We start from the raw sequence: 24,179 nt of genomic DNA, 5'->3' as shown, positions 1-24,179 counted from the left end.
CCAGCTAATTTTTTGTATTTTTAGTAGAGACGGGGTTTCACCATGTTGACCAGGATGGTCTCGATCTCTTGACCTCGTGATCCACCCGCCTCGGCCTCCCAAAGTGCTGGGATTACACACTTGAGCCGCTGCGCCCGGCCCCAAACTGATGTCTTTTTGCATGCTAATGAGTTGACTGATGGCTGGCAGCCTAGGTAGCTTTAGGAAGAGGACTGATCACCTGAAAGATCAAGGCACAATTATTAGAGCATTGAGACTATCAGCCCCACCCCTCAACCTTTATAGAAGGGAGATGGGCTGACAGCTGGGTTGATCACCAATGGCCATGGCTACATAATGAAGCCTCCATAAAAACGCAAAAGGAAAAGGTTTGGAGAGCTTCTGGATAGCTAAACACATGGGGGGGTTCCTGGCAGGTGGCATGCCTGGAGAAGGCATGAAAGCTCTGTGCCGCTTCCCATTGCCTTGCCTTATGCCTCTCTTCATCTGTATTCTTTGTAATATCCTTTATAATAAATTGGTAAATAAAATGTAAGTAAGTGTTTTTCTGAGTTCTGTGAGCTGCTCTACCAAATTAATTGAGCCCAAAGAGGAAGGCTCAGGATCTCTAATCTATAACCAGTTAGACAAAAGCACAGGTAAAACAACTAAAGCTTGCAATTGGCAGCTGAAGGTGGGGGCTGGAGGACAGTCTCAGGGGCTGAGCCCTCAACCCGTGGGATCTGATGCTATCTCCAGGTAAGTAGTGTCAGAATAGAACTGTATCTATTCTGCAGAATCCATTGCTTGCTTTTTGGATCAAATCTCCACACATTTGATCACAGAAGTCTTTGGCATTGATGACTTTGAGAGCAGAGGAGAAACGTGGTTTGAGTTTGAGTTTTTCTACTCTCAGAAGATGGACTGAACACTCATGTAATCACCACCCAGGCAAACAACAGCACATTGCAAATGTATCAGAAGCCCTGCGTGTCCTGTCTTGATCCTTTCCGAATCAAATAAGTAGAGTCCCTGTGGGGCTGTCTTTTCTTCCTATTCATTTTCACTCATTGTGTCTTGCCTCCTCATGTGTCTGGTTATCTCTGATTGCTGGATGCTTTGTTAGGAAGATATTTGCAGAAATGATTTGCAGCCTGAAATGTTATCTTCCTTCAAAGAGCTTTCTGTTTGTTTAGTGTTAGGGTGCAATCGTGGCTCACTGCAGCTTTGACCTCCTGGGCTCAAGCGATCCTTCCACCTCAGCCTTTGGAGTAGCTGGAACTACAGGCATGTACTACCATGCCCAGCTAATTATTTTTATTTTTTATAAAGATGAGGTTATGCCATGTTGCCCAGGTGCAGTGTTACCTTAATACACATACAAGGCATGTAGTATTTTACCCTGGGCTACCACAACTCCTGAGCTCAAACAATCCATCCACCTCCACCTCCCAAACTGTAAGGATTATAGGCATGAGCTACTTTGGCCAGCCTAATTTTTTTTTAAATAGAGATGGAGTCTCGCCTTGTTGCCCAGGCTGGTCTCAGGCTCCTGGGCTCAAGTGATCTTCCCACCTTGGCCTTCTAAAGTGCTAGGATTATAAGCATGAGCCACCACACCCAGCCGTTGCACATTTTTATTCGATTCATTTTTTGTCACCACAATTACTGACATTTTAAAAATGTTTTATAATCATCTGCAGTTGAATATTAAAATTTGGTGATTTCTGGGTATCCATTTGTATCCAGCATCCTTGCTGAGCTCTCTTGTAGATTCTAAAAAGGTGTCTATAGATTCCATTTGGTTCATTTGTAATCATATCACCTATGAAAAATGAGAGTTGTATTTTTTCTAATTCTTATACATTTGATTTCTTCTTCCTGTCTTGCAGAACTGAATGGTACCTCCAGCACCATGATAAATAGAACCAGGAATGACAGGCTTTCTTGTCTTATTTATGATTTTAAAGGGATGACTCTTAGCATTTCACCATTAAATATAATGCTGGCTAGATGTTTCTGGTAGACCCACTTTATGAAGTTAAGAAATTTCCCTTCTATTCCTAGTTTGATAAGAGTTTATGATGACTACTGAATTATGAAAAATAAGTTTCTTGTACCTGCTGAATAATGATAAAAAGGTTTTATCCTTTAATCTGGTAACATGGTGATATTAATAGATGTTCTAATATTTAAACATTTTCATATTTCAAGAAATTTCCAACTATATTATGAGGCCCTATTTTTAATGCGTTGATTTGCTATTATTCATTCAAAAGTTTTACATCTATGAAGGATATTGACCAATAATTTCCCTTCCCCTTATTGTCCTTCTCTGGTTGATATTAAAATTCTACTGGCCTCATAAAATGTGTTGAGAAGTGATCCCTTTTTTATATTCTATTAGTTTGTATAAAGAAGAGTTCAATCAGTTCTAAAATGTTTAGTAGAAGTTGTCTGTAAAGCTGGAATAGTTTTTGAGGGTAGGTTTTTAATTATTGATTCCATTTTTCAGACATCTAAGTCTAGTCAGTTATTTCTTTTTCTTTTTTTCTGGATGTTCTACATTATATATTTCTAGAAAGTTGCCTATACTCTCCAAGATTTCAAATTTACTGGCATAAAGTTGTTCATTTTTAAATCTCTAATATCTGCAGTTATATTCCCCTTTTCATTGCTAATATTCTTTATCCATGTCTTTTATCTGGTTTGCTTGATCAGTCTTGCCAAGGGTTTCTCTATTTTATTAGTCTAATTAAAAAGCCCCCTTTCTGTTTTATTGGTCTTCCATTGAATCTATGTTTTCCTTCCTTCCTTTCTCCTTCCTTCTCTCCTTCTCTCCCTCCTTCATTCCTTCCTTTCTTCCTTTCCCTCTTCTCTCCCTCCTTCATTCCTTCTTTTTTTTTTTTTTTTTCAAAGAAGAAGGAAGGGTCTTGCTCTATCATCTAGCCTGGAGTACACTTGGTGCAATCATAGCTCATGGCAGACTCAAACTCCTGGGTTTAAGCAATCCTCACACCTCAGCCTCCAGAGTGGCTAGGACTACAGGTGTATACAGCTAATTGTTTTATTTTTCTGTAGAGACAGGATCTCATTATGTTTCCCAGGCTGGTACACCTGTTGTCTATTTCATTAATTTCTGCTCTTATGTTTACTGTTTCCTTTCTTTAAATTTTGTTATGGTTACTCTGCTATTCTTATTTTAACAAATTTATGGTTTTTAGCCCATTTAGTTTTTCTTCTTTTCTAATTATTTAAGACAAATTTTCTTTTAAATTTCTATGCAGTTATATCTTTCAGGTTTTTGAATGTAATGGTTTTATAATTGTTTAGTTCTAAATATTTTTCTAAATTCTCATATTTCCTTTGATCTATGAATTATTTAAAAGGGAAAACACTGGGAGAAATGCTTGATGTAAGCGATGGGGGGGACGGAGACTGCAAACCACCAGGCATGTGTGTACCTATGCAACAACCCTGCAGGATGTGCACATGTACTCCAGAGCTTAAAGTACAATTTAAAAAAAAAAAGCATATTTTAAATTTCCAAATATAACAAGTCCCAGATACCATTAACCCACACAGCTTCATTTTACGAATTGGAAAAAGTGCAGATACACACAGACAAATATATATGACTGCAAAACCTGAACAATGATAGGATTTTAGGAAAAGTGACTGGGTCAGAATCTGGCAGGGGGACAAAAATCTGACATCTGACAATAGGAGGTGGTCAAGAGAAGAATCTCCTGGGTATAGCTGGGCCAGGGCACAGCCATGTACACCTGTGTGTGTACCAGTGATGTGTGCATGTATACTTCTCTCCATGTCTGCAGGGCCCTGAGCTGGTGTGGCTTTATGCCCGGAATGTCTCCTCCAACTGCTCTAGGACTTAATGAGGAAGCCCCAAATTTCTAAACCTGCCTCAATACTCAACAAAATTTAATACATCTAAGATGTGAACGGTGAACCCTTAGATGTAGAGGCTTGTTCAGGCCACTCTTAAACATCTATGTGCAGTGATGGTTTTGTTATGGATTTATAATTTAATTGCATTGTGATTAAAGAACTTGCTCTCCTTGAAACTGACTCTCCAGTATGTGTTAAGACTTAATTTATTGCCTACTATCTGTTCCACATTTTAAAATCTTCCACATTTTAAAATATGTTCTAAATTTGATTAATTCAAGATTGCATCTACTTTGCTCACTGTATTGCTCGAATCCTCGAATCTACTGTATGTTTTATCTGCTTGATCTATCCATAACTGAAAGAGGTCATTAAAAATCTCCCTGTATGACTGTGAATTTATCAGTTTATCTTTGTAAGCCTATTATATTTTGTTTTATATATTTGGAAACTATATTATTAGCTCTATGGAATTTTAGAATTGTCACATTATCCTGGTGAATTGCTCCTTTTATCAATATATGGTAATTTTCTTTATAATAATGCTTTTCAAGTTAAAATCAATGGACTGATTTCAGCTTTCTTTTCATTAGTATTTGTCTGGAATATCTTTTTTTAACCTTTTCTTTTAAACTTTCTTGGTGTCTTTAGACATATTTTAGATGTAGCTCAATTTTTTTTTTTTTTTTTTTTTTTTTTTTTTTTTTTTTTTTTTTTTTTTTTTGAGACAGAGTTTCGCTCTTGTTACCCAGGCTGGAGTGCAATGGCACGATCTCAGCTCACCGCAACCTCCACCTCCCGGGTTCAGGCAATTCTCCTGCCCCAGCCTCCTGAGTCGCTGAGATTACAGGCACGTACCACCATGCCCAGCTAATTTTTTGTATTTTTAGTAGAGACGGGGTTTCACCATGTTGACCAGGATGGTCTCAATCTCTTGACCTCGTGATCCACCCGCCTCGGCCTCCCACAGTGCTAGGATTGCAGGCTTGAGCCACCACGTCCGGCCAGATGTAGCTCAATTTTTAAAAGTCAATCAACAATCCCTAGTGAGTCTAGTAAACTTATATTTATTGTGATTCTATCATCTTATGTTTGCTTATTACAGCTTGTTCTATGATACTCTTTTTGGCTTGATTGAATTTTTATTCTTGTTTTACTCTCTGTTTGGAACTTATACATTATATTTCTGCCTTTTGGAGTTTACACTTAAAATGTCTACATGTATTCTTAAGAGTTTAAAGTTATTCATTATCTCTGCCCTTCTTGTGTATAATATACAGAATGCTTTAACTCCAGTCTCCAACCACACATACACACACACACACACACACACACACACACACACACACCTTACAGAGTACTATTTTCTGGTATTTTAGTGTTGTTTTTAAACCCATCTGATTAACATTATTATTATTAATTCTTTATATTATCAATTATTACTTAGATTTTCACATTTTACCAATTTATTTGAGCATGATTCCTTCACACCTTTCACTCTTTCCTTCTTGGTTCACTTTCCTTCTTACATCTTTTAGTAGTTGTTTCAGTAAGAATCTATTAGAAACTTTCTTATTTCCCTGATAGAATATTTATTTAGCCTTCACTCTTGAAGGATAGCTTAGCTGGTAGAGTATTCCAGGTAGATAGTTCTATTTTCTTATCATTTTAAGACTTTTTTTCCCCAATTATCTTCTTCCTTCTATTGCGCTGTTGAGAAGTTTATTGTCTGTCTTTTCCCTTGGTTGTTCTTCAGAGCGTTTTTAGAGTGTCTTTCCCCATAGTTGTTCTTAAAATATTTTCTTTGTCTTGGCTGTTCCAACAAGTTATACTGACTCATGTATACTATGGCATGATCAGGTAAAACTTTATTTATAATACTTTTAGGGCTCATTGTGTTTCTTGAATCCAAAACTTAATTATTTTCAGCAATTCTAGAATTGATAAAAAGCCTATTTTCCTTATCTGAAATATTTATTAGATATGTATTAGAATTTCTCTTTGTATTCATCTCTTTATCTCTCTCTTCTGCATTCTAGGTAATTTTTTCTGATCTGTTTTCCATGTCATCAATTCTCTCTTTGGCTATGTCTAATTTGCTATTTAATCTATCCATTGAATTTTTTATGTCAGTGATTGTTTTTCATTTCTAGAATTTCTACTTTGTTTAAATCTGTCTGGTTCATCTTTTTTTGTAAATGACTAAATCTATTCTATTATTTTATTTATTTTTCATATGCTTATCATTTAAAGTATAGTCATTTATATATTTATGTTTTTATTATATTTTAATATTTATATATATAATCTTCATATGCATATTATTTAAAGTATAGTTATTTATATATTGTCATTTTTTATGATATTATATATATATATAACATTTATAGTCTCTATCACATAGTTTTAATATTGAAAGTTCTTGTGGGAAATGGTCTTGCTACTTGTCGACTTTCCTAATCTATATTGAGGTGGGTTATTTCTTCATTTGTTTTGTAATTTTAGATTATCAGCTCATGTTCATCAGGATTTTAACTATAGGAATTGTGCTGGGCCTAGGTTGGAGACATACTCCTCCAGAGAGGTTTGGGGCTTGTTCTGATCTTGCTTCTACCAGATATTTCAAGGTTTTTACTTGCTCAGCACTAATGTTATTTGACTCTTTAGCTTGGGAGTTCCAAGAGCATGCAGGTATTATAAATTCAAACTCTAAACCTGTTCTAAGAGAGGCCCCTGTTTACTAATTCTCAAGGGAGACTATAAATCTTTCTCCCAGTTCCCAAACTGAGACAGATACCATTCTTTGTCACCTCTATATAAGAATGTATTCTTTCCAAACCATCCCTTTACCAAGTGTATAGCCTTTCAAGGGCTCTGACCTTTTGCTAGGGATAACTCAGCTCCAACTCCCTGCCTGGATAGTCCCGAGATGTCATCTCCTTTCCTTGTATGGGCTTCAAAACTCTAGCCCCGGCCTGCTGCAGTGGCTCACACCGGTAATCCCAGCACTTTGGGAGGCTGAGGCCAGTGGATCACAAGGTCAAGAGATCGAGACCATGCTGGCCAACATGGTGAAACCCCATCTTTACTAAAAATACAAAAAATTAGCTGGGCGTGGTGGTGTGTGCCTGTAGTTTCAGCTACTTGGGAGGCTGAGGCAGGAGAATTGCCTGAAACCTGAAAACGAAAGTTGCAGTGAGCCAGGATCGCGCCACTGCACTCCAGCCTGGTGATAGAGCGAGACTCTGTCTCAAAAAAAGAAAAAAATAATAACTCTAGCCCCTAAGTTACTGAGACAAGCAACACCCCCACCACAGGACTACTTAAATGCCTACCACTCTGGTTCTCAATCCCACTTCATTTTTGCCCCTTTCATTCTTATAAAGTTAGCTCTAAATTAAAAATCACCTTTATTACATTTCATCCAACACTTCCAGTATTTTAAGTGGGATGGTTTTCAGGGTATCTAGACTACCAGATTGCTAGAAAGGAAAGCCTACAAAGCTCTTACCTTTTTGTGCCTTTTCTTTGATTATATAAGTGAGACCGCTCAATTAGCTGATGCTATTTTTAAACTATTTATTAAAGTTTCTTATTATCTGTGAGGAAGGTAGGAACACCCTGGACTGAAGCTTTCTACAAGTAATCATCATCTTGTATTGGAGTGAGAAAGGGTAGATGATAATAACACCACTAAAGTTATGATGGATTATTAGGAGATATCATGTGTAATGAATATCTTGAATTCAAAACCGAGAATTATCTTGAATTCAAATTCTAGAAGGTTCCCTGTAATTAATATCTATAGTGTGCAACATAGAAAGTATAAACTCATCATGATTCTTCCCCCAAAAAGGTATAATTTAAACAAATTAAACATAAAGACAATGAAGAAATCAAATAGTTTCTAGAAATAGAAAATCTTTTTGGTGCTGAAAAGATCTACTTTTTTAAGTGAAAAAGAAGAAAGGAGTTATCTTTCGAGAAGATTCTAAAAGAAGAAAAAAATGCTGACCATCTTGGTAGTTAGAAAACATATTGCTGCAGGCACAGTAATAAATAGTTTCTAATCAGAAAAAAACAAAGAAAAGATTACCATGGAACACTTAACATGGCAGAACAGACACAAGTTGGTAAGAAAAGGAATAAGAATGCTTTAAATAGAATGAAAGCCTTAGTATAAAATTAGATTTTTATGAGGAAAATAAAGGGCTTATAGAAACGGACAACATGAATAAGAGACATTTTGAATGTTCAAGAGAGAACAACAGAAACAGAGACCCATCGAAAACAAACTTGGAAGATTTAGAAATTGAAAGGGAAACATTTGTACATTGTTCTTAAGGACAGAAATGCTCCCAATTTGCCCTGCCTTCTGCTTTTCCTTTAGGACAGCATCTAGCAGCTCCCCAAGGCTGCTACTGCCACTGGGCCAGCAGTACTTTTCCACTTTCTCAGTAGTGGGCCATGGGAGCTACAGGTAATGCAGTAGAGAAACCATTATTAAGGCAAGATGACAAAAGATGAGATTCCAATCTCAGAGGCCAAGAACTCAGACCTGGAGAGACAGACAAATGATGAGAATTAAGGAGCCCTTCAGAGGCTTTTACAAATGACAAGCTGGTATTTTTCTATTTTGGGTATAAAAACAAACAAAACAGAAATACCTATCTCCATAGAGCTTCTATTCTAGTAGGGGATAACAGACAATAAACCCAACAAATCAATAAACTATATACCATATGGAGAAAAATAAAGCAGGAAAGGTGAACTTGAAAAGGACCTTAAGGCATCATGTCAACCATTGGCTCTTTTTATTCAAAAATACCACTTCTGTTCTAACCACATGACCGTCAGTTCTCCAAATCTGCATAAGTGCATATTTTAGACTGTGTGTGTGTGTGTGTTGTGTGTGTGTGTGTGTGTGTGTTTAAAGTGTTTCCTTACCATGATATTTATTAGACTTCAATAGAATTACTCATTTTTAACTATATGGAAGAAACTGACCTAAAAGGGACTTGACACTGATTCAAAAGAATATATTTCTGCCAGTTTTCAGTTTCACAGGAACACACATATGGAAGCTTGCTTACCTTAGTGAAAGCCCGGTAACACAAGCCACATAGCTCCACCAGGTAGGCCAGAGTGAAGACAGCATTCTGAATTACAAAGCTGAGCAGTTTTGAAAACGGTTCCAACAAACTCTGCAATGAGATTGGGGCCAAATAAAGTCAATTGCTGATCACTTCATTGAAAAAAAAAAGTATTAAAGTCTTATGATATTTTAACTAATAGAATCACTTTTTATTAATTTAAAATCTGTTACCAGGTGGCTCCTGTAGCATCCTGTCAGTCTAATAAAAACAGAACTGCACCTTCAGTCAAGTGCTCAAAGAACAGGATCAAATCATTTAATTGCTCAAAAAGACATTCATTTTTCCATGTGGCATCATTTATAAACTTACCTAACTACAACGCTGTCTTCATGTCCTCCCTAAGCAATCAAGAGTGTGAGGTTTGCAATAGGATCTTCCACTTTATTTTCAGAACATTTAAGTGTTTATGAGTTCATCATATTCAGATCTGGAAGACTGTCTTCTGGGTTAAGTAGCGCAAACCATCCTTGTGTAAGTACTAAAGTATTATAACTTACATAAAATTCATCACAACCCAGCCTGCTGCCAATGTTTGTCAGGAAGGCATAGTCTGTTTCAGTTTCTCCCCCTGAATGCTACCCACAAAGGGTCAGTTTTAGTTCTATATGCTTTCTTAAGTCATTTAGAAACATTTATGGAGTACTTATTGAGTGTCAGATGGATAATTTCACATAGTTTATCTTATTCAAATTTCTCATAACTATCCCAGGAGACAGTGTGTTATAATATAGGTAATGACACAAGCACTAAATTCTGACACAAGGCATTTCACACTCTAGCTTACTGTGACCTTGAATAAGTGATTTAATCTGTCTGGAACTTGGTTTTCTCCTCTGTAAAACAGGGATAATAATGGCTTCCACATCATTAGGGTGCAAATTATGAGAATTCAAAGTGGTAATATATGTAAAGCACTTGGTACCAGTAAGCTCTCCATCAGTGTTAGCTATGATCTTCATTATTAACCTTCTGAAGCTTTAGTATCTGTTCCTACTCTGCAGCTTAGGCAGTTAAGTAGGCAAGCAATCTGCCTAAGGCCATACAGGTATGAAGTAGAATTCAAAGCCAAGTTCTAGGGCAATTTTCCAGAGGTAGAATTGTTCTGCAGAGAAGATAGGATTTTAACTGGACTCCAAAACACTTCCACGCCATGATTTCCACTACTTCTCATTATCTACAGTGCTTCCTGTCTGGTTTTCAAAAGTAATACATGTTCGACGTCAAACTCAAGATACGTAGGAAAGGACGGATGAGGAAATAAAAATCAACCAGAGTCCTACCGCCTCATGATTACATTTTGATACTCAGTGGAAATATTACACATATACAATCCTATATCTTGTTTTTTATTAACTTAATATAAGAAATTCCCAGTGCCATTTAATTCTTCATAATCATCTATTTTAACGGCCACAAAGCCACATTTTACTATAAATAATACCCCAATAAATATATTTTACATGAAATTAGCATTTGCATTTTCTTCCGTGAATAGATTCCCAGAAAAAGAATGACTAAATCAAATGATATGAGCATATTCGAGGTTCTTTTTTCTTATTGATACGAAAATGAATGTACTCTGTGTTAGTTGCCCTTGAAGATAGGAATTCTATTTTTTACTTATTTATATTCTCCACAGAAATCTATGTGATGCTTCCCATATAGGATATCTTAAAGAAACTCACAGAAATAGTCCTAACGATTCATTATTCTTTGCTCCATATAAATGCTATTGCCTTGAGGTCAGGTGTGGTGGCTCATGCCTGTAATCTCAGCACTTTGGGAGGCCAAGGTAGGCAGATCACTTGAGGTCAGGAGTTCAAAATCAGCCTGGCCAACATGGTGAAACCCCAGCTCTACTAAAAATACAAAAATTAGCCAGGCATTGTGGCACATGCCTGTAGTCTCAACTACTTGGAAGGCTAAGACAGGGAGAATTGCTTGAATCTGGGAGGCGGAGGCTGCAGTGAGCCAAGATGATGCCACTGCACTACAGCCTGGGCAACAGAGCAAGACTCCATCTAAAAAAAAAAATATATATATATATATATATATATATATATATATATATATATATGCTATTGTCTTGAAACATTGACAATAGATGAATGGAACAGGAATGTCTCATGTTGCACATAATGTATCTTTATTGGTCAAAAAGATAAGCCTGAATTCAAGCCTATATGGAAACTTGCTCTTGCATCTAGAAGAGCAGCATAATTATGGGGCAATATGAACCCAAAGCACCTATGTCCAAGTCTCAAATCTTCTACTAACCAGCTGTGTGATCCTGGTCAAGACACTTCATCTCTCTGAGCCTATTTTCTCGTCTGTAAATGAGCAGGCTGAACCCAGTGATATCTTTGTAACTTTCTAGCATAAACCACGAGTCTATGAAAGCACAGTCAAGTTAAATAGTTGCAGGATACATGCATCATTGGTATATTAAACAGTAATTACAAGTTATAGCAACACAAACTATTGTACCACTGCATAGAATGCAGCCCGGAAATAGAGCTTGGAAGACAAAAGTGAATGACACATGGTGCAGAACTTCTTGAAACTTGTGGTTTCCTTGGGATCACTTCAGGACAATGTAAGTGCTACTATAGAGAGCTCTATCAAACACTGTGGGAGCTGATACAGGAGAAAGTTGCTACAGATAATATCAACATCTTTTTTCATTAAATGGAACCTTGAAGAATGAGAAGGAGTTCACCACACCAACAAGGCCATAAAGCATTTCAGGCAAAGGAAATGGCCTAAGCAAAGGCAAGGAAGTATTAAATGAAATAAGATTATATATCTGAAGCATTAAGCACAATGTCTGCCACATGATAACAAACAGTGACTGTTGTTTCAATGATGATGATAATGCTGATTCTGAAAGTGGATAGGAGGAATGGATGAATAAGACATGTAGCCAAAGATTACATTGGAAAGGCAGCCTGGAGAGTTATGAAGTAACATGTTAGATGCCACATTAAGGAATCTGGGCATCATCCTGAAAGAAAAGAGGCATTTTCAGAGATTTTAAAGCAAGGAACCAACACAATAAGATCCTGTTTAGAAGGACCACCTAGTTAGTAGTATGGCAGTTGGATTGGTGGGGATGGCCCAGGGCTAGCAGGACCAATGACAAACCATGACCTTGTGAGGTATTAGATAGAGCTCTTTATAGAAGGCACTGACCCAGGATGAGGAGAGAGAAGGAGGCTGAAAGGGAAGCATTCAGTATGCAATAACTATCTTCAGTATTGCTACAAGCCTATCTCTTTAGGTTAAAAAATAACTGACTAACCAATTGGTTATGTTTTTCTGAACATACATACCCTTGTAGCATTGGTAGAGGGGATCTTCAAGAGGCAAATCATAATTCTCAAACTGGAATCTAAAGAACACTGTGAATAAATATGAAAAAAAGTAAAGATCAGTTTTCACCTTAATATGCCTTTTGCTTCAAATATGTCCTGAACACATTTATTTTAGCAAAAGGAAAAATATGAAATATGACTGCTTCTCCACAGTTTCACATGCCCTAATATCTTTGTTGAAAAAAAATCATTCTCATGTTAAAACAATTTTAATTAAACAATTGTACAATGTTAAATAATTAAACACAGCTCTTAAACTATTTTCAAAGATATAGCCCTAAAAATTAATGAGATAGACAGTTGAACAAAGAGATGGGTGGGTGGGTGGATGGGTGGATGGATGGATGGATGGATGGATACACAATGAACAGAAATTGTTGGGTAGATATTAAATGTATCTAACTCTAAAGAGATACACCTATTTGTGAAAGGCCATTTTAGGAAAAAAAAACAAAAACTTCTTAGATCTATTTGCAAAACCCATTAATCCACATAACAACCAGTTTCATCTGCCTTTTCTCTGCTATGAAGTGACATGACAGAAATCCGAGAAAATGCAGTAAAATTTCTACAAAAGAAAATCATGCCTTACCTATCCATTCGAGTTCTATATTGACAAGATTCCACATCAAAATGTACTTTTTAAAATTGAGTTTACTAGGATTGGGGGAAAATGTTACAGCAAGAATAAACAATGATACGATTTAACTTTATAAACATCACAATAGCAGGCTATAGTTATATTTCTGCAGCTGCGTACACATACATTAACCTCTTCAAGACAGTACAAACTAAGCCAGGAGTTTTCCGTGGAATCCCAGAACCAGCAGCTAGAAATGTGCTAGAATGCAAATCCTCAAGCCTGACACCTGAATCAGAAACTCCCAAGTCAGGCCCAGTAGGCTGTGTTTCAGCAAGTCCTGCAGGGGCATTGATACACATTAACGCTTGAGATCTGCTTCTATAAACTGATGAAAACAAACCATAGAAGGTTTCAGTGGCTTATTATTTTCCCCAGAGATTAAAAACAAAGGCAGAAGATGATCAGAGGCAGTGCCCAGATCTGCCCTAGCGGGGCAAATTCTTACACAGATTCTGAAAGTATTTCACAAGTGCCTTCTAAGGTAACCACTGGGGTCTATTTAATCTGCTCGATACTCATCGGAGTTGATGTGACATTTACATTACTTTAAACCAAAGGCTGAAAACTGGCTGCTCATCAGGTCCCCACAGTGATTTAAAAATCAGAAAATGTCATCTTGTGAAAAAAAGGGAAGACAGATAACCTGGGGGCCTGCGTTCTCACAGAACAACAATCAGCAGGTGTGAGTAGCCGCTCACCTTGTAGAAGGACTGGCACATTCTAGTTCCCAAGTGTCTCAATTCTGCTTGTAATCTTATCTCCTTTATTAATCCTGCAGGCAGGGTCCTATGGGCAGGGCTGATTGTCACAAATCAGGCACGCCACTTGTTTACAGCTGGCAACACCTGTCACTCTTTTGTGCTCAAGTGAAATCTTCTGATAGTCACATCGGCAAGCAGGCATTTGAATTTGCCATACCTCATACCATCCCTTCTCTTAGTGTGTGCGGCTCTTTAGCAGTGAAGCCCTGATTGGCTCTCGGGTCCTAGGAGGCTCAACGTGCCTAAAATTTGTGCACAAGGTTTCCTATGTGTGGATGTACAGTAGCTATACAGATACACAGTTTCAAAGTACTGACCCTCCTTGCTTGGATTTATTCAGCTACTCCAGATCTGTGGGCAAACAAGGATCATAGACTATAAGAGGTGGTAAAGATCCCTCCTCTGCACTCCTGCTTCCCACTGTAACTCCAAGCTCAAAGGGGCACATGCTGAGCTAAGGGTCCCTGAATTATACCATGTAGACCTATTAGTAGTATCTGCCCCTTTGGAAAAATGTATTATCACAGGTGGTTAATCTTTATCAAATATCTTATGTACACATAATACTCATTGTAGAGGTGGAGCTACTAATATGTACCCTCACTTGTAAAATCAACAAGTGATTCTTTTGCTTTTCTATCAGAATTTTTAAAATTTTTATTTTATTTTATATTTTTGAGACAAAGTCTCACTCTATTGCCCAGGCTGGAGTGCAGTGGCACAATCATGACTCACTGCAGCCTCAACCTCCTGGGTTCAAGCAATGAGCCCACCTCAGCCTCTCAAGTAGCTGGGACTACAGGTGCCACCATGCCCAGCTATTTTTTTTTTAAGAGACAGAGTCTCACTATATTGCCTAGGCTGTGGTTTTTAAAATCTTTCATACAGATGACATCTCGCCATGCTCCCCAGACTGGTCTCAAACTCCTGGGTTCAAGCGATCCTCCCATCTCTGCCTCTCAAAGTGTTGGGATTACAGGTGTGAGGCGCTATGCCCTAACTGATTCATTTTGTTGCCAGTTAAATGCTTCTGTATTCTGCACAGAGAAAGCACAAAAAACCTCATGGCGCAGGTCAGATCCAAAGCCAGTAATGCCACTGCCAGCCACCTCCCCATACCCTGCTCTAGAGACATGAATGCCTTCAACTCACCCTGTCATAGAAGAGCAAAAAGAGTCTGTTAGTGAAACAGACACTGGACTGTGAGTCAGAAAACCTCTGTTCTGATCTTCACATTGCCACCACTGCATTGCTTCGGAAGCTACACTACCTCTCTGAATTTGCAGAATTCATTTCGAAAATGAGGGCATTGGAAAGGATGATCTTTTTAGGTTTCTTCCAGCTCTAACAGTATTGGCTTCTTAATTGCATTTACGGGGCTCCTGTTTTCGATGATCCTTGGGCCACTAGATTTCCAGGTAGGTGTGTATATTCTTGGGGATGGTATGGTATAGAGGGTAACAGTCAAGCAGAAATAGCATCATTCATAAACACAGCAATCACTTCCCTTTAGATAATTCTCTAAAATTTAAATTTTATATGTCTGGGCTGCTTTTGGATAAAACTATTTATTTACTTACTTATTTAATATCTACCAGAGAAAAATAGCTGGATAAACACCATCTACTAATGTCTTTCTGGCTGTCTTTTTTTTTTTTAATCAACTGGAAAAATGCATGTTCATAATCAGTGATCAAAATGCTCACTCTGCATTCCTGTCATTCCCTAAGAGAGGACAGAACAACCCAAATAAGCCTCCTCACTCATGGCTGACGGAGGTTTCTCATTGTCCTTTGCGATACATTAAATCACCCAAGACTCTGCTGCTTGTGTTGTTCTCTATAAATAAACGGTCTGAAAATGGTAAGAAATTAATTGAAAATGAAATCTTCAGCTCAGCTTACCTTCAGAGGTAAAACACAAGGCAGCTTGGCAAAAAATGTTTGAAACTGGTTGCTGATTGTGGTCCAGAGGCTACTAGGAGAATCCATAGGCAAAGCTTCCATGAAGGTTGCAATGTTTTCCAAACAGCGTATCATAGCACCCCCTGCTGGTAAATTCTTTTTGTTATTTAGACCCTAAAAACACAAAAGCATAGGCAATCAACTGCTGAAACAGTATGGGAATGCATAGCGCTATTTGGTGAAGGTCAGTTTAAAAGTCATATCTTCAGGCTATAAACGTGTTCAGTGCCTACTACATAGGCCAATCCCTGCGATAGACTGGAGGAATATCAAGAAAAATTGACAAGTTCAGACAAACTTATGGGAGAAAATTGGTGAGAGGTGAAATGTGAGCAAGAAATAGGAAACAGCTTCCAAGGCGTTCCATTGTGGATCGGTGCTAAGAAAACAATAAATGAAGCTCACTGGAAATATTCCCCAGCACAAAGACTGAGCATAGAATTACAGGAGCAGCAGCTTTCTTTCTAACAGTGAGCATCGCCCGCAAGCAAACCGTGAGCGCTGACCTGCAGCGGCGCTGAGACTTGAACCTATGTCACTTGATCCAGTGCCCATAGCTCCACCCACCACTCTGCCCTTGGAAAACTGGGTTGTTCTGTGGAGGCAAGGTCACGACTTAGTTGGGAGTGTGGAGAAGCTTTCAACGAAGAGTAAATCCATGCAAAGCAGCAATGTTCAACTGACACTTTTCTGTGCAATTCTATTTCTTAATTAACTTTATAAAATTTGAATTATTTTAAATTTTAGCATTTCATATTATTTTTCTTTTGAGTTGGGGTCTCTTTCTATTGCCCAACTTGGAGCATAGTGTAGCGATCACAGCTCACTGCAGCCCCCAACTCCTGAGTTCAAGTGATCCTCCCCTCTCAGTCTCCTAAGTAGCTGGGACTACAGGCATGTGCCACCACCCCGGCTAATTTTTTTAATTTTTATTTTGTAGATATGGGGGTCTTGCTATGTTGCACAGGCTGGTCTTGAGCTCCTGGCCTCAAGCAATCCTCCTGCCTCAGCCTCCCAAAGTGCTGGGATTATAGGCATAAGCCACTGCACTCAGCCCTTAGCATTTAAAATTTTTAATATGTATTTTCAATTCAAAAATTGTAGATTTCATTTTTAAATTAAATAACATTGAAATCCTTTCTCAGCAGTAGCCTGTGGCAGGACTCAAAGAAACATAACCCACAGTTGTGCTGGGGATTAGAGTTTCGGCTGGGGCTTACGGTGTCACTAAAGGAAACCCACCTCCAGGAGCTGACTGAGGGCTGCGATGGAGCTCAGCTCATTGAAGTCCATCAGAGATGAGGCTAAGGTCCGTAAAAAAGTCCCATCTGGAAAGTCAACAATCAGATTTAGTGTTTGAGCATCTGGGACGAGTCAAATTTGTGGCGTCTGGATCCTCAAAGGATGAGTTACCTTTGATGGTGCTTTGGAACAGCTGTGGGAAGATGCCGTTGGGGGCCAGCTGATGGAAGAGGCAGCGCAAGAACTGCTTGGCCACTCCCGCTGCATTGCCGGGAACCATCATGCTGGAGTGGAACAGGGGGAGAAAAGGCAAGAGGTCATAGGCCAGGGAGCATGTGTTTAGGTATTCACTTAGAATTCAAACATCTGCACACCATTCCTCTTATGAGATATCTCACTGTCATGTTCATCAGTGAAAGGAAATATTCTACTCAAAGCTAATCCCTGCTAACAACAACTTTTTAGAAAGAGAGAACCATGAAATGCCAGAGTAGTCCCAGACACGTTCCAGGTCCCATAATGTACTAATGGAGGTTATAAGGCCCAGAGAGAAGCGGTAACATACAAAGGTCACATGATCGCAGAAGGACAGAGTCCTTCTGCATAGAGAAATGCAAGTTAAAACTATAATGAAATACCCATTACACACCCACCAGAATGACTAAAATTAAAAAGATCAACAATGCCAAAGTTGGGCAAGAATATGAAGCAACCGGAAGTCTCATCCATTGATGGTGGTAATATAAAATGGCATAACCACTTTAAGAGAAGTTCCAGTAGTTTCTTATAAAATTAAACACATACCTATTCTGTAACCCAACAATATCATCCCTAGATATCTTACCCAAAAGAAATAAAATCACTTGTTTTAAAAAGGGCTTTCATAAGAATGTTGACAACAGCTCTATTTTTAAAAGCCCCAAACAAAAACAACCTAGAAGTCCTTCAATAAGAAAATAAAAAAGCAAACTATGGGATACAATTCAGCCTTGAAAAGGAAACAAACTCCTAATAAAAGCAGCAACATGGATAAATCTCAAAAACATCATGCTGAATAAAAGAAGTTAGACACAAAAGAGCACAGACAGTAGGATTCCATTGACAGGGAGTCTAGAAGGGGCAAAATTAATCCATGTGGAAAAAATACCACAATAGTGTTTGCCTCTATGGAAGTAGAGGGTCTCTGGAAAGGTTCATGAGAGATCTTTCTGGGAATACCAGTAGTGTTCTATATCTTGACAGGGGTTTGGATTACACAGTTATATGCATTTGACAAAACTCAAGAAATGAACACTTAAGATTTGTGTACTTCCTTGTATGTAAATTATACAAAAGAAACAACCACAGTCAATGTACAATATGGTGGGTACGGTTAGCAACAACGTATTGTACACTTAAAATTCGCTAAGAGAGTAGATTTCAAACGTTCTCACCAAAAAATAAAAAGGTAACTACATGAGGGGATGAATATGTTAATTAGCTTGACTGTGGTAATCATTTCACAATGTACGTATCCATCAAAATATCACATTTATGCCTTAAATATATATAATTTTTATTTCTCAATTAAACCTCAATAAAGCTGGAGGAAAAAAGAAACAAAGGTATAAGAAATTAAACCTGAGTTAAGGCTAACTTTGCAAAAGTATGTAGGGGAAAATATATTCTAATATCTGAAATTTACTCTGAAATACATCTAAGAAATGATGGATGGATAAATGATTGGATACATGATAAAGAAAATAAAATATTTCTTTTAAAAACTAGGTCATAGGTATATGAACGTTCACTGTATAATTCTTTCAACTTTGCAGTATATTTAAAATCTTTCATTAAAAAAAGTAAAGAAAAAAAGTTTTTTAAAAAGCCATTCATTGAATAGAGCATAAGAAAGAAAAACAAACATCCCTAAAGCCATAAGCTATAGAAATGCAATGTCAACAATAATATTATCTCGTGTTTGTAGGACGTGTTACAGTTACGCTATCATATACACTCTATCATTTGGGTATATGTGCCACAGAAAACACTCCTGAGGCACAAGAAGGCATAGATTAGTATCTCTCTTTTACAGATTAGTATCTCTCTTTTACAGATGAGGAAACTAAGGCAGAGAGATCAGTGTGGCCAAAGTCAAAGACAGCATCTGTTCCTGCCCTCCTCTGGTTCTTCCTCCCCAATGCAGTCAAAGTAGGCTTTCTACGTGCTACACACACACACGCACACACAGGCACAGGCACGCACGCACGCATCTTGCTGCTTACAAATCCTTCACTGGCTTCCCACTGCTGCTAGAAGGAAGTCCAAAATATTTACTGTGGTTTATAAGTCATGCACAAGCTAGCAGTCAGACTCAGCAAGCTCTTGCATCTCTGTGCTGTGGTTATACTGGCTTTTTCATAGTTCCTCCTACACACTGTTTTTACCATGCTTTTTCCATAACTATGTGCGTATTAAGTTAAACTCATTTTTTCACATCTTAGTTTAAATATCACTTCTTAAGGGAAGCCCTTCCCTCCTTCTCCCCTCCTCTACCACTATCAAGACCAGACTGGGACCGCCTGTCACACCCACTCACACTGTCAGCTCTCATCCAGGCTTGCTCTTCTCAGCAAATGCCAAGCCCGCCCACCCAGTTGTTGAGACCAAAACCTGGGAGTCATTCTTGCCTCCTCACTTTCTCTTATACCCAACATCCAATTTAGCAGCAAATTCTATTGGCTCTACTTTCAAAATATTTCTTAAATATATCCTTAATGTGACTACCTCTCATCACCTTAGACTAAGCCACTAACCTCTCACCTGCACCACTAACACGGTCATCAAACTGGTCCCCAGCTTTACTTTTTAACCCCTCCCCATAATCTATTTTCAACACAGAAGCCAGAGGGATCCTTTAAATATTTTTTTTCTTAAAAAAAGATTTATTTTATTATGTTAAGAACACTTAACATGAGAATTATCCTCTTAACAAATGTTTGTGTACAATACATTACTGTTGACTGTAGGTGGAATGCTATATAGCAGATCTTCAGAGCTCATTCATCCAGCTTGACTAAAACTTCATGCCCCTTGATTAGTAACTAGAGAGTGATCCTTCAAAGCAGCTGATAGGGTTTGGTTGTGTCCCCACCCAAATCTCATCTTGAATTGTAACGCCCATAATTCCCACATGTTGTGGGAGAGACCCAGAGGGAGATAACTGAATCATAGGGGCAGTCATTCACTATGGTGGTAGTGAACACGTTTCATAAGATCTGATGGTTTCATAAACAGGAGTTCCCCTGCACAAGCTCTCTCTTTGCTGGCCGCTATGTAAGACGTCCCTTTGCTCTTCCATCATCTTCCACCATGATTGTGAGGCCTCCCAGGCCATGTGGAGCTGTGAGTCCATTAAACCTCTTTCTTTTATACATGACCCAGTCTCAGGTATGTCTTTATCAGCAGTGTGAAAATGGACTAATACAGCATGTTAAAGCACATCACCCCACACTCCAATGGCTCCCTGCTGCATCCTTAAAATGACCAGCAGGGCTCTACTTGGCCTGGCCCCCACTGCCTCTGCCTTCTCATCTCCTGCCACTCTTTTTTACACTCAACCTGCTCCAGGCACATTAGTCTGTTTTCCAAATATATGAGGCATTTTCCTGGCTTAGAGACTTCATATTTGCTGCTCCCTCTGCCTGGAATGTTCTTTCTATAAATTACTGCATGGATCACTCTCTCACTTTATTCAGGCTTTGTTCAAATATTACCTCCTCAAAAAGGCTGTCCTTGACTATTATATCTAAAATACCAGCTCCACGCACTCTCTATCTCCCGGACTTGCTTGATTAATTTTCACAGAATTTAGCAATAAATGATATTAAATTACAGAGTCAGTTTTCCTGTTGGTTAATTTGCTTGTTTTCTCCCTCATCAAGTAGAATGTAAGTTCCATGAGAGCCAGGATTTGATGTTTTGTTACCACTATAACATCAGTAACTAGTAGTCACTCCATAAATACCTGTTGAATGAATTACTGTTACATAAGTCTCTCTGTACTTTTTCTTCATAGCACTTAGCACAGTTTACAATTATGAATTTGTACAAACATTTTATTCGCATTGGCTTCATGGATAGACTATAAGCCCCATAAGGGCAGGAATCATGTCAGTTTTGCCCCCAGTGAAGCCCTAAGTATCTAGCACAGGGTGGGCTTAAAAGTATTTGTTGGCTGAAATAAGTGAGTGAGTGAATGAATGAGTGAATGAATAAATAAAGGCAAGAACAGAAAATGAACAACTAGTGCTCTCTGGAGCTACAACTGGAGCCTAACAATATTCTTTCTGTGGTGCACAAACTGGCATTTTATTTTTTATTTTTTATTTTTTTATTGAGACAGGGTCTTGCTATGTTGCCCAAGCTGGTCTCGAACTCCTGGGCTTGAGTGATCCTCCCACCTCAGCTTCCCAAAGTGCTGGGATTACAGACATGAGCCACTGCACCCAGCCCCACACTGGTGTTTTAGAAACAGATGAACATTCTCAGAGGAGAAAATAAAGTGAGATCTGGGCTCACTTTAGGACCTTACCTTTCTGCTTGATTAGAAAAGGTAGTACTGGATGCCAATCTAGGAAATAAAGTAAAGAGAGTCACACAAATATCTAAGATTTCCATGATGAGATGCATTAATAATGTGGGAGGAGGACCTATTGTGTTTCCGGTTTAGATGGGGAGACATGTATAATGTTGACAGTTCCCTTGACAGAGGACAGAGGGCCCACTCAGTGGTCAGTCTCTAGAGTTAAACTTGACCCAGTCCTTGAGATCTGCTATGTCAAGTTAGACATTTTCATGGAGAGGTTTGCAGAGAGTTGGTTTTCTACAGAATGTTCCTGCAGCCAGGTAAAACAGTGATCAGAACAACATTGGACCCAGTCCCTCTCCATATTAACTCAAAATTCATTTCTGTGTATATAACTTCCGAGACCTAACTATAAACAAATCACAAATGATAAAAGCCTCCATAAGATAGTAAAATAGATAACAGGAATATTTGTCAGCTGTTGGGTTGAAATGAGGAGAAGAGAAATGTTACATTAAGAAGAGAAATGTATTGGTTAAGTAAACAATATATAGCATGTAATTTCCAAAAAAGTGTAATTATTTGGTTCTGTATGTGTGGAAATATTCTATGTGTTATCCTATGGCAAGAGAATGGACTATACTGGTGGGTTTACAATAACATGTCTGGATGAGTAAGATGTTGAAGAAACAGAAAAGGAGAATGTTGCAAATTTATTTACTTTATTAGGACTACCTGTGTAAGAGTGAGCTGAGCCAAGAATCCACTTGGAGAGGAACTGAGGGCCCAGCAACCACTAACACCTGACACCACTCCCAGTTGTTTTGTTTACAGACCCTCTCATGCTAATGTCACTACAACAAATAGATAAACATTGGCAGGTGAACTAAACAGTAACAGTAATTAATGGTGCAGCAAATACGACTTTAAAGGATATACCTAGAGAAAGGGATCATTTAAGAGGGATCTAGGCAGACAGCAAAGTATGAGATCATATGGAAGAGCTTGGGTGATCTATGAAAGAGTTATGCTGAGCTTACAAACCTTTAGAATATACAGGGAATGGCCCCTGTGGTCATAACTAGCACAAATAAACAACGTGTTTGTAAAACCACATGGCCTCATCTGTTCTTCATGATGAAGTGGGGCATGCCAGGAAGCCCCGAATTAGCTGGCAGTTGAATCTGTTTTCATGGTAGCTTTGGTGATTAGGCTTAGGTTGCTAAGACTTGTGGTAGCTTGCACTAAATATACACCCTGTCTCTTGCTAGTCTACCCAGGGAGGTAGAGATTTAGTATATGTGTATGTAAATATGTAAAAATGTATCTGCCACTGGTTTTCCCTTGCTTTTCTTCAAAGCTCATGTGTTTCCATCATAACAGTTGGCAATGTTTGAAAATGAATTGTTCTCACTTATGTTAAAACAAACAAAAAACCAAAACTGAAACAAACCCCTCTATATAGCTATGACAACCTAGATCATCTGTTTCAAAGAGATGATAAAAGACTGGAACAATAATTCTATCTGTTCTGAAACTAAGAAGTATTGACAGTAGAAACTGTGACCTGGTATTAATAAAAACTCTCAACTCCCCAAGTGTTGAGAGTTTCTATTTTGTAATTATTATGACTAGCTCAAACTCCAGGGCTTAAATGAAGTAATTCATCTTTTCTTATCTCTCCATATCCCCATATCCATCCCTTACTTTGCACATGGGCTATTCTGAAGTCTCCAGATGCAATAGTCACACTGACCTTTATACAATCTCTGTCTATATGACTCCTAAGGACACTACCAAAAAAACTGGAGAGAGGGAGGATAAGAAAGCCACCCCCTCTTGGGATTGAGGAGCTGACAGTGCTTTCCTGTTTGTCTCCAACTTGAAGTCAGCAATTTTCATTTTAAAAAACAGGTTAAATTTTAGCTCCATTAAGATTCATTCTCTTTCCTTTCCCCAAATGCCAAGAATTTGCAGAATCCAGTTCTTGTCCTACCTCCTCCTTATAAACTTTCTTTAGGAAATCTTTCCTATACTAATCTTCTCTAGCACTTAGCTCTCTCTCATACCACTCATTACAGCACTTAATTACCCCGTCTTGTACGGCTAGTCAATGAGTCCACAGTAACTGTCACAGCAATTAAGTGCAGAGTGCCTGAGGGCAAGAGCTCTGTCTAATGCCTGCAGCCTAAAGCACCTGGCACTCTTAGCACAGATTGGAAGCATTAATACATTCATGCGGAGTTTAATTCAATCCTCTCCTATAGGTTGTGCATGCTAGGACTACAGTTTGTTATTGAATTTGAGCTTTCTTCATATCCATGAAATACATCATTTATCTTCTAATGCCCTACATACTAAATAGAATTTTCTTAGCACGAACACTCTCAAAGCCGCTAAGCATAATCGCTCAGTCAGGTTGAAATCCCTGTGCCCCAGATGTGTGTATCCTTCCTTTATCTGAGTCGGAAATGTGAACCTGCTGTAATTACTGTGTGTCTCCTCACATGGCAATGTTCCAAGTTTTACAGTTAAATGAGGTGCTCTTGAGATTGCAAATGCCTAGAAAATCCATCTCAGAAAA

General features: G+C 38.3%; 1 protein-coding gene across 16 annotated transcripts in view; it reads right to left on the bottom strand.

Moving 5' to 3' along the window:
• The window catches only part of UNC79 (unc-79 homolog, NALCN channel complex subunit), a 276,166-nt gene that overhangs the window by 39,572 nt on the left and 212,415 nt on the right, over window positions 1-24,179 (bottom strand). For all 16 annotated transcript variants that reach the window (XM_017547000.2, XM_037745182.1, XM_017546992.2 and 13 more), the window contains 6 exons: window positions 21,602-21,640; window positions 17,200-17,312; window positions 17,029-17,114; window positions 15,727-15,900; window positions 12,377-12,445; window positions 8,982-9,092 (listed from right to left, as the gene is read on the bottom strand). In XM_017547000.2, the coding sequence (XP_017402489.1) occupies window positions 8,982-9,092; window positions 12,377-12,445; window positions 15,727-15,900; window positions 17,029-17,114; window positions 17,200-17,312; window positions 21,602-21,640 (592 nt within the window). The remainder of the gene's footprint in view (window positions 1-8,981; window positions 9,093-12,376; window positions 12,446-15,726; window positions 15,901-17,028; window positions 17,115-17,199; window positions 17,313-21,601; window positions 21,641-24,179) is intronic.

This window comes from Cebus imitator, unplaced genomic scaffold (genome assembly GCF_001604975.1).
Source record: "Cebus imitator isolate Cc_AM_T3 unplaced genomic scaffold, Cebus_imitator-1.0 Scaffold193, whole genome shotgun sequence".
NCBI lineage: Eukaryota > Metazoa > Chordata > Mammalia > Primates > Cebidae > Cebus > Cebus imitator.
This window is presented reverse-complemented; position numbering and strand designations above follow the sequence as displayed.